We start from the raw sequence: 21,763 nt of genomic DNA on the forward strand, positions 1-21,763 counted from the left end.
CCAGTGTGTGAATGGCTCAGGGTAGGAGTGGAGCTTTGAGGCTTTGGCTCGAGAGGCTTCGGCGAGCAGAGGCTGAGGATGAGCCTGCTCCCAGTGAGGTAAGGCCGGGTAAGTTCCTTTAATTAATTTAATTAACTTAGGAGTAGGTAATGGAGGCAGCAGTTAGGGCAGTTGAGTGCTCCGTATGCAGTATGTGGGAAGTCAGGGACAGCACAATTGTCCCTGATGACTACACCTGTAAAAGGTGCATCCAGCTGCAGCTCCTGATAAACCGAGTTAGGGAACTTGGAGCTGGAGCTGGATGAACTTCGGATCATTCGGGAGGCCGAGGCAGAAATAGACAGGAGTTTCAGGGAGATAGTCACCCCTAAAAGTCAGGAGGCAGGTAGCTGGGTGACTGTTAGGAGAGGGAAGGGGAATAGACAGAATGAGCAGGTCAGCCCTGTGGCCGTCCCCATCAATAATAAGTATACTGTTTTGGATACTGTTGGTGAGCACAACCTACCAGGGACAAGTTGTAGTGGTCACATCTCTGGCACCGAGACTGGACCCTCAGCTCAGAAAGGAAGGAGGGAAAAGAGGAGAGCTGTAGTGATAGGGGATTCGATAGTTAGGGGGACAGATAAGAGGTTCTGTGGAAGAAATCGAGAATTCTGGATGGTCTGTTGCCTCGCTGGTGCCAGGGTCCGCGATATCTTGGGTCAAATTCTCGGTATTCTCAGGAGGGAGGATGAGCAGCCGGATGTCGTGATCCATGTAGGGACCAATGACGTGGGTAGGAAGGAGGAGGAGGTTCTGCAAAGAGAGTTTAGGGAGTTAGGTGCAAAGTTGAAGGACAGGACCTCCAGGGTTGCAATCTCAGCATTGCTACCCGTGCCACGTGCTAGTGAGGCTAGAAACAGGAAGATAATGCAGCTAAATACGTGGCTAAGGAGATGGTGCAGGAGGGAGAGCTTCATGTTTCTAGACAATTGGGCTTTGTTCCAGGGAAGGTGGAACCTGTTCTGATGGGACGAGTTACACCTGAACTGGAGGGGGACTAACATTCTTGCGGGAAGATTTGCGAGTGCTGCTCCGGGGGGTTTAAACTAGATTTGCAGGGGGAGGGGAACCAGAGTGTTAGAGCAGATAGTGAGGTGGAGAAGGATAAAGGTCATGCGAGAAGTGCATGTATAGACAGAAATCAAAGGTTTGTACGTGTTAGAAATGTTCTCAGGTGCATCTATTTCAATGCAAGGAGTATTGTAGGTAAGGCAGATGAGCTTAGGGTGTGGATTGGCACGTGGGATTACAACATTATTGCTATTAGTGAGACTTGGTTGCAGGAGGGGCAGAACTGGCAGCTTAATGTTCAGGGGTTCCGTTGTTTCAGACGTGACAGAGGGGGAGGGGTGGCATTACTAGTCATGGAGAATATCACAGCTGTGCGTAGACAGGACAGCCCGGAGGGCTTGCCTACAGAGGCCATATGGGTGGAGCTGAGGAACAGAAAAGGTGTGACCATGCTAATAGGGTTGTATTATAGACCGCCCAATAGTCAGAGGGAATTGGAGGAGCAAATCTGCAGAGAGATAGCAGACCGATGTAAGAAACAGCAAGTTGTAATAGTAGGGGATTTTAACTTTCCACATATTGACTGGGACTCCCACACTGAAAGGGCTAGATGGCGTGGAGTTTGTCAAATGTGTTCAGGAAAGTTTTCTAAGTCAATATATAGAGGTACTAATGAGAGAGGATGCAATACTTGATCTCCTATTAGGGAACCAGACAGGTCAGGTGACAGAAGTATGTGTAGGCAAACATTTTGGGTCCAGTGACCATAATGTCATTAGTTTCAAGTAAATTGTGGATAAGGATAGGTCTGGTCCTCCAGTTGAGGTTCTAAATTGGAGAAGGGCCAATTTTGTGGAAATGAGAAAGGATCTAGGAAGAGTGGATTGGGATAAGTTGTTTTCTGGCAAGGATGTGTTCAGTAAGTGGAAAGTCTTCAAAGGTGAAATTTTGAGAGTGCAGAGTTTGCATGTTCCTGCCAGGATTAAAGGCAAAGTTAACAAGCATAAGGAAAAGTTAGTCCTGACGAAGGGTCTCGGCCTGAAACGTCGACTGCACCTCTTCCTACAGATGCTGCCTGGCCTGCTGCGTTCACCAGTTAATCCTGACGAAGGGTCTCGGCCTGAAACGTCGACTGCACCTCTTCCTACAGATGCTACCTGGCCTGCTGCGTTCACCAGCAACTTTGATGTGTGTTGCCTGAGGCATAAGGAACCTTGGTTTTCAAGAGATATTGGCGATCTGGTTAAGAATAAAAGAGAGGTGTATAGCAGGTATAGGCAACAAGGAACAAATGAGGGACTTGAAGAGTACAGAAAATGTAAGAAAATACTAAAGAAGGGAATCAGGAAGGCAAAAAGAAGACATGAGGTTGCTTTGGCAGATAATGTGAAGGTAAACCCGAAGGGTTTCTACAAGTATATTAAGAGTAAAAGGATAGTAAGGGACAAAATTGGTCCTCTAGAAGATCAGAGTGGTTGTCTATGTGTGGAGCGTCACGAGATGGAGGAGATCTTAAACAATTTTTTTGCATCAGTATTTACTCAGGAAACTGGCATAACGTATATCGAAGGAAGGGAAACAAGCAGTAGTGTCATGGAACATATAGAGATTAAAGAGGAGGAGGTGCTTGCTGCCTTACAGCGAATAAAGGTAGATAAATCCCCCGGGCCTGACATGATATTTCCTCGGACCTTGAGAGAGACTAGTGTAGAAATTGCAGGGGCCCTGGCAGAAATATTTAAAATGTCCTTAGCGACGGGTATGGTGCTGGAGGATTGGACGGTAGCTCATGTTGTTCCGTTGTTTAAAAACGGCTCCAAAAGTAAACCAGGTAATTACAGGCCTGTGAGCCTGATATCAGTAGTAGGTAAATTATTGGAAGGTGTTCGGAGAGATCGGATATACAAGTATTTGGACAGCCAAGGGCTGATTAAGGATAGTCAGCATGGCTTTATGCATGGTAGATCGTGTTTAGTGAATCTTGTAGAGTTTTTTGAGGAGGTTACCAAGAAAGTATATGAAGGAAAAGTTGTGGATGTTGTCTACCTGGACTTTAGTAAGGCCTTTGACAAGGTCCCACATGGGAGGTTAGTTCAGAAGGTTCAGACACTAGGTATCCATGGAGAGGTAAACTAGATTTGAAATTGGCTGCATGGGAGAAGACAGAGAGTGGTAGTGGATGATTGCTTCTCAGACTGGAGGCCTGTGACTAGTGGTGTGCCTCAAGGATCCGTGCTGGGACTATTGTTGTCTGTTGTCTATATCAATGATCTAGATAATAATGTGGTAAATTGGATCAGCAAGTTTGCTGATGACACTAAGATTGGAGGCATTGTGGACAGCGAGGAAGGCTTTCAAAGCTTGCAGAGGGATCAGGACCAACTGGAAAAATGGGCCAGAAAATGACAGAATGAACTTAATGCAGACAAGTGTGAGGTGTTGCATTTTGGAAGGACAAATCAAGGTAGGACATACACAATAAATGGTAGGGCACTGAGGAGTGCGGAGGAACAAAGGGATCTGGGAGTTCAGATGCATAATTCCCTGAAAGTGGGATCACAGGTAGACAGGGTTGTAAAGAAGACTTTTGGCATCCTGGCATTCATAAATCAAAGTATTGAGTATAGGAGTTGGAATGTTATAGTGAGGTTGTATAAGACATTGGTGAGGCCAAATTTGGAGTATTGTGTACAGTTCTGGTCACCTAACTATAGGAAGGATATCAGTAAGATTGAAAGAGTGCAGAGAAGATTTACTAGGATGTTGCCGGGTCTTCAGGAGTTGAGTTACAGAGAAAGATTGAACAGGTTAGGACTTTATTCCTTGGAGCATAGAAGAATGAGGGGGGGATTTGATAGAGGTTTACAAAATTATGAGGGGTATAGATAGAGTAAATGCGAGTAGGCTCTTTCCACTTAGATTAGAAGAGATAAATACGAGAGGACATGGCTTTAGGGTTAAAGGGGAAAAGTTTAGGGGGAACATTAGGGGAATCTTCTTCACTCAGAGAGTGGTGGGAGTGTGGAACGAGCTGCCATCTGACATGGTAAATGTGGGCTCACTATTAAGTTTTAGGAGTAAATTGGATAGATGCATGGATGGGAGAGGTCTGAAGGGTTATGGACTGGATGCAGGTCAATGGGACTAGCAGAATAATGTTTCGGCACAGACTAGAAGGGCCACATTGCCTGTTTTCTGTGCTGTAGTGTTCTATGGTTCTCTGGTTCTATGGTTCCTGAACTTGGTGGTGTGGGACCTGAGGCTCCTGTACCTCCTTTCTGATGGCAGCAGTGAGAAGAGGGCATAACCTGGGTGGTGGAGATCCTTGATGATGAACACTCCTTGTGGAAGTGCTGAGTGGTGGGAAGAGTTTTATCTGTGATGGACTGGGTGTATATGGTAACATACAGACACATTGATAATAAAGTTAGTTTGACTTTGAATGAATACTGGTATTGTCAGCATGTCCACACCCTCTCAGTCTCCTACCTACCAGCCTCCTGACCCACCCTCTTGTATCCTCCTCCCTCAGCTTCTGCACCCTCCCATGAAATGCATTGCTGATTGCTGATGGCCAATTTTTGTGTTGCATCGTGTAGGCAGGCTCTCCGGACCCAGCACAGCAGCAAGCTGAGAACAGTGGAGTTTCCCATGGACACAACGGAGAAAAGGGTGCTGTCCAGGATCTGCTGCACGACCCATCCATGGATCACTTTGAGCCCCCAACCCCCGGCAGCGGAGCTAACCAGCAGCCTGGTACCAGTCACGCACAGCAGGGTCGGGCTGGGAAGGGGGTGGCGAGTTGGGGTGTAGGGGTAAATATTGCGATGTTGGTCGGGGCAGAACCAGAACCCGAACCCAGTGCAGCCAGCTTGACCCCTGCTGCAGTTGTAATCTCACGGTCCACATACAGCAGTCATTTGGTGCTTTGTATCTGCGCACTGGGGCACCGGCTGGGCCCTGCAGCACCAGCCAAGCTGTGGGACACCGTCTGGTCTCTTGGCCAATGTCAACACTGGGGCACTGGCCATGCTGTGGGGCTCTGGGCAGGTCATGGGTTGCTGACCAGGCCATGAAGCACCAGCTGAATCACTTGATTACTGTCCTACCATTCTAACTTGACAGCCTATTCTGCTGCCCTTTCCCCATGGCCCTGGGACAGTTTCTCTCTGGAGTCCCTGAGTGGCATTCAAACGATAATGATTCCAGGGTCACCACGGTGTTGTCCGTCTCACTCTGAGGGTAGTTAGGTTTCATCCTCCTGGTGAGGAAGGAGGAGCTCAGCACTGATGGTCTCTGTCACCCCCTGGACGATGTTGAGGGAACTACCCAACGAGATCCCTGTTCTCCTTTGGTCTGTCGGTATCAGTCTCCGATGATACGGTGAATGCGGAGGGTCAAACTGCTGGGTATTTCAGGGGAGATTGCTCATGTTAATGTGACTTTCTCAGCACCTGAGACACAGGAGGAATGGAAGGAAGTGCCCGAGGCCCAGACTCGCACCTCTGCCAAGCAAGAGTCTCAGGTAGGTGAATACATACATATCTGGGAGGGGGGGGGGGCGGGGTGCTGCAGGTAACAGACCCCTTCACCTGTGCTCTCACTTTCAACTGTCCCTGGGCTTGACCACAGAAGCCTCTACCTTCCTCAACACCGTCTTGTCCTACCCTTCATTATGCATCTCCTCCCAAAGTGCATTGCCTCACACTTAACAGGATTAGATTCCATCTGCCTTTGCATTTCCCATCTAAAAACTGGACAGTACCAACATGTACACTGTGACTGGCTTCCCCGCTATCAACAAAAGCACTGAATTTCACGCTACTTCCTCTTTATTTCAGAGGGTGGTTAGTGTTTGTGATCAGCTGCCACAGAAAGTAGTTTAGCTGCTACAATAACAATATTTAAAAGACATTTCCAAATTAAACTAACTAATGCTCCCTGCACACAATCCATATCCCTCAATTCCCCATACACTCATGTGCCTTTGTCTAATCTCGTAGTCATAGTCATAGTCATAGTCATAGTCATACTTTATTGATCCCGGGGAAATCCCAACACTACTCCTGGCACTGCATTCCAGATACCTACCCTTCTATGTCCTCCAGTATTTGACATTTCTACCCCGGCAAAAAGATTCTAACTGTCCATCTATGCCTTTCATAATTTTATAAACCTGTCAGGTCTCCCCTCAGCCTCCATTGTTCAGAGAAAACAATCCAAGTTTGTTCAACCTCTCCTTGTAGAACATACCTTTTAATAGAACATACCTTCTAATGGAACATACCTTCTAATGGAACATACCTTTTAATAGAACATACCTTTTAATAGAACATACCTTCTAATGGAACATACCTTCTAATGGAACATACCTTCTAATGGAACATACCTTCTAATGGAACATACCTTTTAATAGAACATACCTTTTAATAGAACATACCTTTTAATAGAACATACCTTCTAATGGAACATACCTTCTAATGGAACATACCTTCTAATGGAACATACCTTTTAATAGAACATACCTTTTAATAGAACATACCTTTTAATAAAACATACCTTCTAATGGAACATACCTTCTAATGGAACATACCTTCTAATAGAACATACCTTCTAATAGAACATACCTTCTAATAGAACATACCTTCTAATAGAACATACCTCCTAATAGAACATACCTTTTAATGGAACATACCTTCTAATGGAACATACCTTCTAATGGAACATACCTTCTAATGGAACATACCTTCTAATGGAACATACCTTTTAATAGAACATACCTTCTAATAGAACATACCTTCTAATGGAACATACCTTCTAATGGAACATACCTTCTAATGGAACATACCTTCTAATGGAACATACCTTTTAATGGAACATACCTTTTAATGGAACATACCTTTTAATAGAACATACCTTTTAATGGAACATACCTTCTAATGGAACATACCTTCTAATAGAACATACCTTGTAGAACATACCTTTTAATAGAACATACCTTCTAATAGAACATACCTTCTAATGGAACATACCTTCTAATGGAACATACCTTCTAATGGAACATACCTTTTAATAGAACATACCTTTTAATAGAACATACCTTCTAATAGAACATACCTTCTAATAGAACATACCTTTTAATAGAACATACCTTCCAACAGAACATACCTTCCAACAGAACATACCTTCTAATAGAACATACCTTCTAATAGAACATACCTTCTAATCCAAGCAACATCCTCATGAACCACTCCTGCATCTTCCCTCCAAAACCTCTACTCAACGCGTGCCCCCTAGTCAGGGTGCTGGCCCCGCTGGGCATGCCCTCCTTGTTACCCTAACCACTTGTGTTGTGGGGTAATGAAGAAGGCACATTTTCAGGGAGCTATTTTACACAGGAGGAAATGTTTGCTGTTCTGAGGCAAATTAAGGTGGATAAAGCCCCAGGGCCTGCCAAGGTGTTCCCTCAGACCTCACGGGAGGCAAGTGCGGAAGTTGCCAGGGCCCTAGCTGAGACAGTTAAATCATCCTTAAAGACAGGTGAGCTACCAGAAGATTGGAGGATAGCTAATGTTGTTCCTCTGTTCAAGAAAGGCTCTAAAAATAAACCCGGAAATTATCGGCTGGTGAGCCTGACTCAGTAGTGGGAAAGTTACTGGAAGGTATTCTGAGATTTGGATATATAAATATTTGGATAGACATGGACTGATTGTCATCATAGCTTTGTGTGTGGTAGGTCATGTCTAACTGATCTTAGAGAGTTTTCTGAGGAAGTTACCATGGAAGTGGATGAAGGCAAGGCTGTGGATATTGTCTATGTGGATTTTAGCAAGGCATTTGACAAGGTCCCACATGGGAGATTGGTCAAGAAGATTCAGTTTCTTGGCATTCAATATGAGGTAGTAAGTTGGTTTCAACATTGGCTTTGTGGGAGAAGCCAGAAAAGGGTAGTAGATGGAGGTCTCTGGTTAGTGGAGTGCCGCAGGGATCGGTTTGGATCTGTTTTTGTTTGTCATCTACACCAACAGTCTGGATGATAATGTGGTTAACTGGATCAGCAAATTTGCAGATGACACCAAGATTGGGGGTATAGTGGACAGTGAGAAAGGCTATCATAGCTTGCAGCAGGATCTGGACTAGCTGGTAAAATGACAGATGGAATTTAATGCAGACAAATGAGAGGTGTAGCACCTCAGTACAACCAACCAGGGTAGGTCTTACACCATGAAGAGTGGGACACTGAGACGTGTGGAAGAACAAAGGGATCTGGGAATATAGGTCCATAATTCATTGAAAGTGGCAACACTGGTAGATGGGGTCATTAAGAAAGCTTTTGGCACAATGGCCTTCATGAGTACAGAAGATGGGATATTATTTTGAAGTTGTTATTTTTAAGACATTGGTGAGGCTTAATTTGGAGTATTGTGTGCAGTTTTGGTCACCTACCTACAGGAAAGGAGTAAATAAGGTTGAAAGAGTACAGAGGAAATGTACAAGGTTGTTGCCAGGTCTAGAGGACCCGAGTTATGAGGAAAGGTTGAATAGGTTAGGACTTAATTCCTTGGAATGTAGATGATTGAAAGAGATTTGATAGAGCTGTACATGATTATGAAGGCTATAGGGTAAATGAAAGCAGGCTTTTTCCACTGAGGCTGAGTGGGACTACAACCAGATGTCATGCGTTAAATGTGAAAGGTGAGAAGTTTAAGGAGAACATGAGACAAAACTTCTTTACTCAGAGGGTTGTGTAAGAGTGAATGAGCTGCCAGCACAAGTGGGGCATGCAAACTTGATTTCAACATTTAAGTGAAGTTTGGATAGGTGCATAGATGGGAGGGGTATGGAGGGCCATGGTCCTAGGTCGATGGGAGTAAACAATTTAAATAGTTTGACATGAACTAGATGGGCCAAAGGGCCTTTTTCTATGCTATACTTTTCTTTGAGTCTACGACTAGACCCAAAGGTCCCTTTTGCATTAATACTTCTAACGGGCCTCCTATTTACTGAATGAGATATTCCTCTTTACATTTTACCTCCCAATGTGCAACACCTCTCACTTGTTCAGATCACACTTCATCTGCCATTCTCTGCCACATTTCACATTCACATTTATTGATCACATGCAGTGAAAGATCAAGTGTCATTGTTAATGCAAACATTGTTTCCGTTAACAACCAATTCAACCAAAGGATAAGCTGGGTTAAGCTTGCAAGTGTCATCACACATTACTGCGCCAACGTACTGCATGTCCAAAATGTTCAGCAGAACAACAACAACTGATCTATATCCTGCTGTTTGCTTTCAAACCCTTTCTCATTATCAACAACTCTGGCAATGTTTGGGAGATCTGTAAACTTGCTAATCAGCCTACCTACACTATATCTACATTAGATAAATCTCAGACAACACAGGACCCAGCACTGATCCTTGCCAAACACCAATTGTCAGAGATCTCCTATCAGTGTGTGGCACCTGTCCCTGAATGAGGATCAGTGTGTGTGTGGGACTGTCCCCCAGTGAGAGTCAGTGTGTGTGTGGGACTGTCCCCCAGTGAGGGTCAGTGTGTGTGTGTGGGACTGTCCCCCAGTGAGGGTCACTGTGTGTGTGGGACTGTCCCCCAGTGAGGGTCAGTGTGTGTGGGACTGTCCCCCAGTGAGGGTCAGTGTATGTATGGGACTGTGCCCCAGTGAGGGTCAGTGTGTGTGTGAGACTGTCCCCCAGTGAGGGTCAGTATATGTGTGGGACTCTCCCCCAGTGAGGGTCAGTGTGTGTGTGAGACTGTCACCCAGTGAGGGTCAGTGTGTGTGTGGGACTGTCCCCCAGTGAGGGTCAGTGTGTGTGTGGGACTGTCCCCCAGTGAGGGTCAGTGTGTGTGTGTGTGTGTGTGTGGGACTGTCCCCCAGTGAGGGTCAGTGTGTGTGTGGGACCGTCCCCCAGTGAGGGTCAGTGTGTGTGAGACTGTCCCCCAGTGAGGGTCAGTGTGTGTGTGGGACTGTCCCCCAGTGACGGTCAGTGTGTGTGTGTGGGACTGTCCCTCAGTGAGAGTCAGTGTGTGTGTGGGACCGTGCCCCAGTGAGGGTCAGTGTGTGTGTGGGACCGTTCCCCAGTGAGGGTCAGTGTGAGTGAGGGACTGTCCCCCAGTGAGGGTCAGTGTGTGTGTGTGGGACTGTCTCTCAGTGAGGGTCAGTGTGTGTGAGACTGTCCCCCAGTGAGGGTCAGTGTGTGTGTGTGGGACTGTCCCTCAGTGAGGGTCAGTGTGTGTGTGGGACTGTCCCCCAGTGACGGTCAGTGTGTGTGTGTGGGACCGTCCCCCAGTGAGGGTCAGTGTGAGTTAGGGACTGTCCCCCAGCGAGGGTCAGTGTGTGTGTGGGACCGTCCCCCAGTGAGGGTCAGTGTGAGTGAGGGACTGTCCCCCAGTGAGGGTCAGTGTGTGTGTGAGACTGTCTCTCAGTGAGGGTCAGTGTGTGTGTGAGACTGTCTCTTAGTGAGGGTCAGTGTGTGTATGGGACTGTCCCCCAGTGAGGGTCAGTGTGTGAGTGTGTGAGACCCATCCCAAGTGGGTGAGTTGGTTGTATGGAGAAATTGTATCGAACTGTGCCCCTGTGTTCACAATAGACATTGAATCTGCTCTGCCCGACAGCCTAGTGCCCGTGCCCAGCTGGGAGAACGTGCTGCCAAGTTTCTGAGGAAAGGGAAAAGTGTTCCTGATGATTTATTGACAGAGATGGTGAATGAATGTCTGCGGTGAGTTCACTGATCGCTGCTGGTGTCTTAACATTGTGCTGAGCTGTACAGGTTACGAGATTCAAGTCAAGTCACTTTTTATTGTCATTTCAACCATAACTGCTGGTACAGAACATAGTAAAAATGAGACAATGTTTTCCAGGACCATGGTGCTACATGAAACAATACAAAAACTACACAGAACTACGTAAGAAAAAACACAAAAACTACACTAGACTACAGACCTACCCAGGACTGCATAAAGTGCACAAAACAATGCAGGCACTACAATAAATAATAATAAATAATAAACAAGACAGTAGGCACAGTAGAGGGTATAGTAGGTTGGTCAACATCACATCCCTGCTCTTAGTATTCTATACTTCTTGAAATGAATGATAACCTTGCATTTGTCTTCCTCACCACCGACTGTACCTGCAAGTTAACCTTTAGGGTGTTCTGCACAAGCACTCTCAAGTCTTTTTGCGTCTCAGGTTTTTGGATTTACTCCCCGTTTAGAAAATGGTCTGCATATTTATTTCTTCTACCAAAGTGCATGACCATGCATTTTCAAACAATGAAAACATTGTATTCCATTTTCCACTTTCTTGCCCATTCTCCTAATCTGTTTTAGTCCTTCTGCAGCCTTCCTGTTTCCTCAACACTACCTGCCCCTGCACCAGACCTTGCATCCTCTGCAGACTTGGCAACAAAGCCATCTATTCCATCATCTGAATCATTTATATACAGCATAAAATGAAGCTGTCCCAACGCCAACCCTCTGTGGAACACCACTAGTCACTGGCAGCCAACAAGAAAAGGATCCTTTTATTCTCACTGACTGCCTCTTACCAATCAGCTTATGCTCTAACCATGCCAGTAACTTTCCTGTAATACCATGGGTTCTTAACTTGGTAAGCAGCCTCATGTGTGGCACCTTGTCAAAGGCTTTCTGAAAATCCAAATATACAACATCTACTGTTTACAAGTAGGATAGGTAAAGGTAATTCCAACAGATTCGTCAGGCAAGATTTTCCCATGAGGAAACGATGCTGACTTTGTCCTACCTTGTGTCACCAAGTATTCCATAACCTCTTTCTTAACAATTGACTCTAACATTTTCCCAAGCACAGAAGTCAAGCTAACTGGTCTGTAATTTCCTTTCTGCTGCCTCCCTCCTTTCTTGAAGAGTAGAGTGATATTTGCAATTTTCCAGTTCTCCAGAATCATGCCAGAGTCCAGTAATTCTTGAAAGATCATTACTAATGCCTCCATATTCTCGACCACTACCTCTTTCAGAACCCTAGGGTGTAATTCATTTGATCTGGGTGACTTATGTACCCTTGGGTCTTTCAGCTTTTTGAGCAACTTCTCCCTTGTAATAGTAACTGCACTCACTTCTCTTCCCTCACACCCTTTAACATCTGTCACACTGCTAGTGTCTTCCACAGTAAAACTGATGCAAAATATTTATTTGGTTCATCTGCCTTCTCCTTGTTCCCCCGTTATTATTTATCCGGCCTCATTTTCTCGCAGTCCTTTATCCACTCTCACCTCTCTTTTATTTTTTACATACTTAAAATCTTTTTCAATCCACATTGATATTGTTTGCTAGCTTGCTTTCATATTTCATCTTTTCCCTCCTCATGATTCTTTTAGTTGCTTTCCGTAGGTTTTTTGAAAACGTCCCAATCCTCTACCTTCCTGATAAATTTAGTTTGTTGCATGCCCTTTCTTTTGCTTTTACATTAACTTTGACTTCCCTTGTCAGCATGGCTGTACTATTTTGCCATTTGAGTATTTCTTTGTTTTTGGAAAACATCTATCCTTCACCTTCCTCATTTTTCCCGAGAAACTCAACCCATTGCTGCTCCACTGTCACCCCAATGGCACCTCCTTTCAGTTTAGATAGATAGGCAGATGATCCTTTATCGATCCCAAAGGAAAGTGCAGAGCCTCAGTAGCATTAGAAGTGCACAGATATACATATATTGGAAGAGAAGTAAGAAAGAATAAAAAATACAAACACTAGAGAATCTGCAGATGCTGGAAATTCAAGCAACACACACAAGATGCTGGTGGAACGCAGCAGACAAGTCATAGTCATACTTTATTGATCCCGGGGGAAATTGGTTTTCGTTACAGTTGCACCATAAATAGTAATAGAACCATAAATAGTTAAATAGTAATATGTAAATTATGCCAGTAAATTATGAAATAAATCCAGGACCAGTCTATTGGCTCAGGGTGTCTGACCCTCCAAGGAAGGAGATGTAAAGTTTGATGCCCACAGGCAGGAATGACTTCCTATGATGCTCTGTGCTGCATCTTGGAGGAATGAGTCTCTGGCTGAATGTACTCCTGTGTCCACCCAGTACATTATGTAGTGGATGGGAGACATTGACCAAGATGGCATGCAACTTAGACAGCATCCTCTTTTCAGACACCACTGTGAGAGAGTCCAGTTCCATCCCCACAACATCACTGGCCTTACGAATGAGTTTGTGATTCTGTTGGTGTCTGCTACCCTCAGCCTGCTGCCCCAGCACACAACTGCAAACATGATAGCACTGGCCACCACAGACTCGTAGAACATCCTCAGCATCGTCTGGCAGATGTTAAAGGACCTCAGTGTCCTCAGGAAATAGAGATGGCTCTGACCCTTCTTGTAGACAGCCTCAGGCAACATCTATAGAAAGAAGTACAGTCGACATTTCGGGCCAAGACCCTTCATCAGGAATAAAAAAATAAGCTAGTTCAAACAGTCTAACATGAGGGGTCATCATTTCTCCGGCTTTTAGTTGACTCATTATAGCAGAGGTTAAGAATGACCTCATATAGCGCTCTTTGGAGCAGTGCAGTTGTCTTAGCCTATTACTAAAAGTGCTCCTCTTTTCAGACATGCAGAGGGTGAGAAACATTGTCCAGAATTGCCAGGGTTTTCCGTAGGGTCCTTTGTTCTACCACATTCTCCGGTGTGTCCAGTTTGACTCTTATAACAGAGTCAGCCTTTCTAATCAGTTTATTACTGTTGGCATCACCCGTGTTGATGCCCTTGTCCCAGCACACCACCACATTGAGGATTGGACTGGCGGCAACAGACTGGTAAAAAGTGAAGGAGTGGCCTGCATACTCCAAAGGACCTCAGTCTCCTCAGGAAGTAGAGGTGACTCTGGCCCTTCTTGTACACAGCCTCAGTGTTGGTGCTCCACTCAAGTCTGTCACCCAGGTGTACCCCCAGGTACTTGTAGGTCCTCACCACATCCACACCTCACCATCAATAGTAACAGGGAGCAGTGCAGGCTTAGACTTCCTAAAGTTCATCAGCATCTCCTTTGTCTTACTGATGCTGAGCTGCAGATGATTCAGCTTGTACCATTTGACAAAGTCCTTTGCCAGGGCCCTGTATTCATCCTCCCGTGTTCCCTTTATACACCCAACTATTTCAAGTCAAGTCAAGTCAAGTCACCTTTTATTGTCACTTCCACCATAACTGCTGGTACAGTACACAGTAAAAACGACCATGTTTTCAGGACCATGGTGCTACATGAAACAATACAAAAACTACACTGAACTACGTAAAACAACACAAAACTACACTAGACTACAGATCTACCCAGGACTGCATAAAGTGCACAAAACAGTGCAGGCATTACAATAAATGATAAACAAGACAATAGGCACAGTAGAGGGCAGTAGGTTGGTGTCAGTCCAGGCTCTGGGTATTGAGGAGTCTGATGACTTGGGGGAAGAAACTGTTACATAGTCTGGTCGTGAGAGCCCAAATGCTTCGGTGCCTTTTGCCAGATGGCAAGAGGGAGAAGAGTTTGTCGTGGGGCCCTTCATAATACTGTTTGCTTTACGCATGCAGCGTGTGGTGTAAATGTCTGTGATGGCGGGAAGAGAGACCCCGATGATCTTCTCAGCTGACCTCACTATCCGCTGCAGGGTCTTGCGATCCGAGATGGTGCAATTTCCGAACCAGGCCGTGATGCAGCTGCTCAGGATGCTCTCAATACAACCTCTGTAGATTGTGGTGAGGATGGGGGTTTTCTGAGTCATCAGAGAATTTCTGCAGATGACATTACTGAGTGTTGCATCTAAAGTCCTAGGTATACAGGGTAAACAGGAAACGAGTCAATACAGTCCCCTGTGGTGCTACTTATAGCCAGTCTGACACACAGCTCTGAAGCCACACAAACTGTAGTCTTCCAGTCAGGTAGTTCATTACCCAGGATACAATGGAAGTGCCAAGCTGCACTCAGTGGAGTTTTTCCCCCGGCAATGATGGCTGTATGTTATTGAAGAATAAAAAAACATGATCCTCATGGTGCTGCCCTGCTTATCCACATGGGAGTAGGCTCTGTTCAGCAGGTAGATGACAGCATCGTCGACTCCTGTGTGCTCCCGATAGGCAAAATGCAGGGAATCGAGGGCTGATCTGACCAGGGGTTGGAGATGAGCCAGGACCAGCCTCTCTAGGGTCTTTGCTTTGACCAACTCCTCTCTTGTTCCACTGTAATTTCCTTTATTCCACTGAAGTACTGCTATGTCAGACTTTACTTTCTCCCTATCAAATTCAAGTTGAACTCAATTATATTGTGATCACTGTCTCCTAAGAGTTCCTTTACCTTCAGCTCCCTAATTGCCGCCAGTTCATTACATAACGCCCAATCCAGTGTAAGCTGATCCCCTAGTGGGCTCAATGATAAACTGTTCTAAAAAGCCATCTCATAGGCATTCAACAAACTCACTCCCTTGAGATCTATTACCAGCCTGATTTGCCAAATCTACCTGCATGTTAAAATCTCCCATGACTATCAAACATTGCCCTTTTGTCAAGCCTTTTCTATTTCCAGTTGTAATCTGTAGTTCACATCCCAATCACTGTTGGGAGGCCTGTATATAACTGCCATCAGGGTCCTTTTCTGCTTGCAGTTTCTTAACTCAAACCAAAAGAATTCAACATCTTCTGATCCAATGTCACATCTTTCTAATGATTTGATGTTATTCTTTACCAGCAGAGGCACACCACCTCGTCTGTTTACTTTCCTGGCCTTCCGATACAATGTGTAACCTTGGACATTCATCTCCTAACTACCACCATCCTTCAACCATGATTCAGTGATGACCACAGCATCATACCCAACAATCTGTAAACGTGCAACAAGATCATCCACCTTATTTCTTATACTCCGTGCATTGACATATAACATATTGAGTACTGTACTTACTACCCTTTTTAATTCTGCATCTCTAATGTACTGATATTCACTCTGCTGGCTGCAATTTTATGCTATCATCTGTCTGCCCTTCCTGACAGTCTGACTGCACGGTATCATTGCTTTTTCGCCATCCATCCTCTCCTGGGTCGTAAATACGAAGTACTCTGCAGATGCTGGGGTCAAAGCAACACTCACAACATGCTGGAGGAACTCAGCAGGTCAGGCAGCATCTGTGGAAATGATGAGTCAACGTTTCGGGCCGGAACCCTTCGTCAGGACTGAAGAGGGAAGGGGTAGAGGCCCTATAAAGAAGGTGGGGGGAGGGTGGGAAGGAGAAGGCTGGTAGGTTCCAGGTGAAAAACCAGGAAGGGGAAGGATAAAGGGGTGGGGGAGGGGAGGCAGGGAAGTGATAGGCAGGAAAGGTGAAGAACGAATAGGGGAAAACACAATGGGTAGTACAAGGAGGCAGAACCATGAGGGAGGTGATAGGCAGCTGGGGGAGGGAGCAGAGTGACATAGAGATAGGGGAAGGGAGGGAGAGGAAATTACCGGAAGTTGGAGAATACTATGTTCTCTCCTGGGTCACTTCACTCTGATTCCCACCCTCTGCCAAATTAGTTTAAATCCTTACCAATAGCTCTAACAAACTTGCCCACCAGAATATTAGTCTCCCTTGGGTTCAGATGCAAGCCGTCACTTTTGAACAGGTCATACCTCCCTCAGGAGTGATCCCAATGATCCAAGAACCTGAAGCTCTGCACCCTGAATGTCAGTCGCACAATGATCTGCAAAATCATCCTGTTTCTCCTCGCACTGGCACGTGGCATAGGTAGCATCCAGAAATTACTACCCTGGAGGTCCTACTTCTTAGCTTAAGGATATGGTTTCAGGGCATTTGGAGGCACATGATAAAATAAGCCATGGTTTCCTCAAGGGAAAATCTTGCTTCACAAAGCTGTTGGAATTCGCAAGCAGAATAGACCAAGGAGAATCAGTTGATATTATGTATTTGGATTTTTAGAAGGCTTTTGACAAAGTGCCACACATGAGGCTGCTTCATAAGCTATGAACCCCTAGCATGGATAAAGCAGCGGCTGATTGGCAGTGGCCACGTGGCCAAGTAGTTAAGGCATTGGACTAGCGACCCGAAAGTCGTGAGTTCAAGCCCCAGCCGAGGCAATGTGTTTTATCCTTGAGCAAGGCACTTAACCACACATTGCTCTGCGACGACACTGGTGCCAAGCTGTATGGGTCCTGATGCCCTTCCCTTTGGTGTCATGGAGAGAGGAGACTTGCAGCATAGGCAACTGCTGGTCTTCCATACAACCTTGCCCAGGCCTGCGCCCTGGAGAGTGAAGACTTTCCAGGTGCAGATCCATGGTCTTGCAAGACTAACGGATGCCTTAATGATTGGCAGGAGGCAAAGAGTGGAAATAAAGGGAGCCTTTTCTGGGATGAGTGAAGTTATCCACTCTGTTGAGTTCATGGTCGAAAAGTATTAACTGTTCCTGACCTGGTGGTGTGGGTTCTGAGGCTCCTGTACCACCTTCCTGATGGCAGCAGTGAGAAGAGCATGGCCTGGGTGGTGGGGTTCTTGATGGATATTGCTTTCCTGCAACAGTGCTCCTTGTGAAATGTGCTTATTGGTGTGGAGGGCTTTACCAGGTTCCATGCTGTGTGAGTCTGATAGAATCTAAAAATCTGTTTGTTCTTTCAGTGCTGGGTTTTGTGTAAGAGTTGGTGTAATAGCCCAGGCCACTGAGCGGAGGTTCCTCGTACACTACCCCCTGCTTGGTCTCTTTTGTAGGCGACTGCCGGCAGGATGTGGCTGGATCCTTGATGGATTCCCAGCAACTATCACACAAGCCAAGCTGCTGGAGAAGTTGCTGACCGGGGTCGACCCTGATTACACTGTACCAAAGACTAAGAGGTCCAGAACCAAAATGGCTGTGGACCCAAAGGCTTCCAAACAGCCCCTTCCTCCCCAGCCTGCCCTGGACATCGCCATTCTCCTAGAGGTTTCAGACAATACTGTGCTGGTTCGCCACTTGCATAACAATGGTAGGGCCCAGCACCCTGGTCAGAATCGCAGCAGAGAGTTTGGGAAGGAGAATGGACAGGATGGGGGGGTGAGGAACAGGCCAGGTAAAGGATGGGCAGTGGGTCACGGCAGGGACGGTGGGGGACTGGGGGGGGGGGAGGTAGAGATTGGAGAAGGGAGTGGGGATTGGGGGTGGTAGAAGGGGATTGGGGGTGGTAGAAAGGGATTGGGGGGTACAGATTGGAGAAAGGGGTGGGGATTGGGGAGTGTTAGAAAGGGATGGGGGGAGGTAGAGATTGGAGAAGGGGATGGGGATTGGGTGATGATAGTAGAGGGGATTAGGGGTGGTAGCAGTAGGGGATGGGGATTGGGGGTATTAGCAGAAGGGGATTGGAGAAGGGGATGGGGATTGGGGGTATTAGCAGAAGGGGGTTGGAGGGGGGTGGGGATTGGAGAAGGGGATGGGGATTGGGAGTGGTAACGGGATTGGAGAAGGGGATGGGGATTGGGAGTGGTAACGGGATTGGAGAAGGGGATGGGGATTGGGAGTGGTAGCAGAGGGGATTGGGGGTGGTAACGGGATTGGAGAAGGGGATGGGGATTGGGGGTATTAGCAGAAGGGGGTAGGACGAAGGGGGTGGGGATTGGGGGTGGTAGCAGTAGGGGATTGGACGAAGGGGATGGGGATTGGGGCTGGTAGCAGTAGGGGATTGGAGGGGGGTGGGGATTGGAGAAGGGGATGGGGATTGGGGGTGGTAGCAGTAGGAGATTGGACAAAGGGACTGCCACTCGAAGTGGGTGCTGCATTAAATCAGAATGTGGTGCTGTCTTGTGTTTCTTTGTGCTGTGTGTAACAGTTGGTCAGTGTGCTGAGGCCATGATCCAGAAAACATCCGGTGAACAGGGACCCCAGGAGATCCTGGATGTTGGTGGAAATATGTCCCCAACAGAGGAGCAGCTGCTGCCTCGGTGAGTAATATCTATAGCCCTTGACCTGAAGACCGTGCTTTGTGATTCTCTGACTTTGGGGAGTGTGCCCTTTGCTCCTGACCATTGAACACGTCCCTCAGCCATTGAACATGTCCCTGAGCCATTGAACACACTTTGTGAACCCTAACCTTGGGGAATGATTAGGGATTGCATCCCTTGTCTCTGATACCCCTCCCTCTGGCCCTAGGGGCCAGTGCCATGAGTTCAGCCGATAGTGAATCCTTATCCGTGGTGTGCCTGTGACCTGGGAGACGAGTGGGTTTCAGAGCGATTAGGTGGGTTATAATGCCTGTGCCTTTTGATAGACTGACAGGTTTCCTGGAGCACTGGCCCAAGCTGGAGAAGTGGTTTACGGGACAGCAGATCCTGGCAAAGGTGAATGGGGAGCTGCAACAGGCCGAGCTACTGGAGAAGCTGGAGCTGGTCCTGGTGGAGTCCCTGCTCAAAAAGCACAGCAGAGGTGAGCAGCCGTGGCACAGGAGTCAGGATCAGACCCACAGCAGGTACCCGGGCACCCGGTGTAACAGTGGTCAGTGAGGCAGGTGTAGTGAGTGAAGCCCTGCCCTGCACGTTCTTGCCCATTTGCTGTCTGCACAGGTGAAGGAAGGCTCGAGGGGGGAGGAGGAGGCAGGGTATCCAAAGTCCCAGTGACTTCAAGAGGCAGGGCGTCCAAACTCCTATTGACTAGAGGGGCAGGATGCAGAGTGCTCAAAATTCCAGTGACTGGAGGGGCAAGAGGAAGAAGGCAGGGTTGTTGTAGAAGGAAGAGGAATCAGGGGTGATGAGGAGACAGGGAAAGAGAGAGAGGGAATGCACTGCGTCAGTCTGGATACGTGGTGTGTTATAGCTTAGGCTGCAGTACAGTTGACAGTGTGGTGGGTGTACAGTGTTGGCTTTCTTAAGGTAGGGGATTGAGTTTAAAGCTTCAAAGTAATATTGCAGCTTTATAAAAACCCAGGTTAGATCATACTTTATTGTGTTCGGTTCTGGTTGCCTTATTACAAGAAAAATGTGGAAACTTCAGAGAGGGCGCAGAGGAGATTTACCAAGATGCTGCCAGTACTAGACAGCGTGTCTTTGTGGATAGGTTGAGTGAGCGAAGGCTTTTCTTTTGGGGGTGAAGGCTGATGAGAGGTGCCTTGATAGAGGTGTACAAGATGATAAGAAGCACAGATGGAGTGGACAGCCAGAGACTCTTTCCCAGAATAGAAATGGCTAATAAGACGGCCATAATGTTAAGGTGATTAGAGGAAAGTATTCGGGGGTGGGGAGAATGTCAGAGGTAGGTTTTGTTTTACAGAGTGTGGTGGGTGTGTGGAATGCCCTGCCAGGAGTGGTGGTAGTTGAGGCAGATACAGTAGGGATACTTAAGAAACTCTAGGCACATGGATGAAAGAAAAATGGAGGGCTATATGGGAGGGAAGGGTTAGATTGATCTTAGAACAGGTTGAAAGATCTGCACTGTGCTGTACTATTCTATATTGTCAGCCTCTGGTGAAGACAGTGGTGTCGGGGAGGAAACTCCAGGGTGTGGTCAGGGAATGGTTCAAAATACATGTATCGTAAAAGTATGTGTACAATATACAACTGTGAAATTCATCTTCTTGTAGGCATCCACTAAACAAAGAAACAAAAAAAACATACACAACAAAGACCAGCAAACATCCAATTTACAAAAGAGGAATTAATAAAAAAAGTAAACAAATAATGCATAAAACATGGGCTGCAGGGTCCCCGAAATTTAGTCCACAGATGGCGAGCCCATTCAGTGCTGTGGCCAGTGAGGCTGTTTCCAGAACCCGATTTCTGCAGGGAATGACTGATCTCAAATCTAGTGGTGTGGGACCCTGCGCCCCCCCCCACCCCTTGCGCCTGATCATTGTAATGAAAAGAGAGAGAGAGATGGGATGGGCACAGGTGGGGAATCTTCGTTGGCAAGGAGTCATGTTCCCCTGTCCTACAGCTACATTGACTGAAGGTCCTGGTCCAGGCAGTCCCCTGCCTCCAGTACTTTTATTGTGGGACTCTGTCTGAACCCAGTGTTCAGCTCTTGCAGGCATCTGCTCAGTTCCTGCAGCTCAGATCCATCACAAAGTGTCCAGCTCCCTTAGTCTGCTGCCACTATCCCCTCCTGTGGTAAATGAGGGTTTAGTCTTCATCGGTTGGAGTGCTGACTGTAAAAGGAGAGGTGTTACAGCTGTATTAAACATTGGCTAGGCCACAGCTAGAGAGTGTACATTTGTCAGGGCTGCATTACAGAAAGGATATGGAGATTTTGGAGAGAATGCTCCCTGGATTAGAGGGTATGTGCTATAAGAAGATTTTGATCAAACAAAGAGTGAGTATTCTGGAGCATTAGAGGGTATAAGTGTGTGTAAAATTATCTGCAGTATGAGTAAGATAAATAAGAAGAGCTGTCATATGAAGAGTGTCTGATGTCTCTGGGCCTGTATCTACTAGAATTCAGGAGTGACCTCATTGAAACCTAGTAGGCAGCCGTCGATCCCAGGGTGTCGCGGGTTTGTGACTCTGGTGGATTGTGTCCTCTCCAGGGCGCAAGCCTGGGTGGGAAGTTTTGAAGAACAGGTTCCCCCTCTCCACATCACTGATGTAGTCCAAGGGAAGGGCAAGCTCTCATTCAGCTTGGCACCAGTGTCATCGCAGAGGTTGTCAGAGTGAAGTTGTAAACAACATCAAACTGCCTTAGGTACCCCAGCTCCAGATTTCTTCC

General features: G+C 46.6%; 1 protein-coding gene across 9 annotated transcripts in view; it reads left to right on the forward strand.

The window, feature by feature from the left end:
* The window catches only part of spef2 (sperm flagellar 2), a 216,674-nt gene that overhangs the window by 75,438 nt on the left and 119,473 nt on the right, over positions 1–21,763 (forward strand). For 8 of the 9 annotated variants that reach the window (XM_072257490.1, XM_072257494.1, XM_072257495.1 and 5 more), the window contains 6 exons: positions 4,653–4,809; positions 5,505–5,578; positions 10,694–10,797; positions 17,809–18,146; positions 18,900–19,011; positions 19,338–19,492. In XM_072257490.1, coding sequence (XP_072113591.1) covers positions 4,653–4,809; positions 5,505–5,578; positions 10,694–10,797; positions 17,809–18,146; positions 18,900–19,011; positions 19,338–19,492 — 940 coding nt within the window. The remainder of the gene's footprint in view (positions 1–4,652; positions 4,810–5,504; positions 5,579–10,693; positions 10,798–17,808; positions 18,147–18,899; positions 19,012–19,337; positions 19,493–21,763) is intronic. The other variant, XM_072257491.1, reaches the window with a different exon arrangement.

This window comes from Mobula birostris, chromosome 5 (genome assembly GCF_030028105.1).
Source record: "Mobula birostris isolate sMobBir1 chromosome 5, sMobBir1.hap1, whole genome shotgun sequence".
Classification (NCBI taxonomy): Eukaryota; Metazoa; Chordata; class Chondrichthyes; order Myliobatiformes; family Myliobatidae; genus Mobula; species Mobula birostris.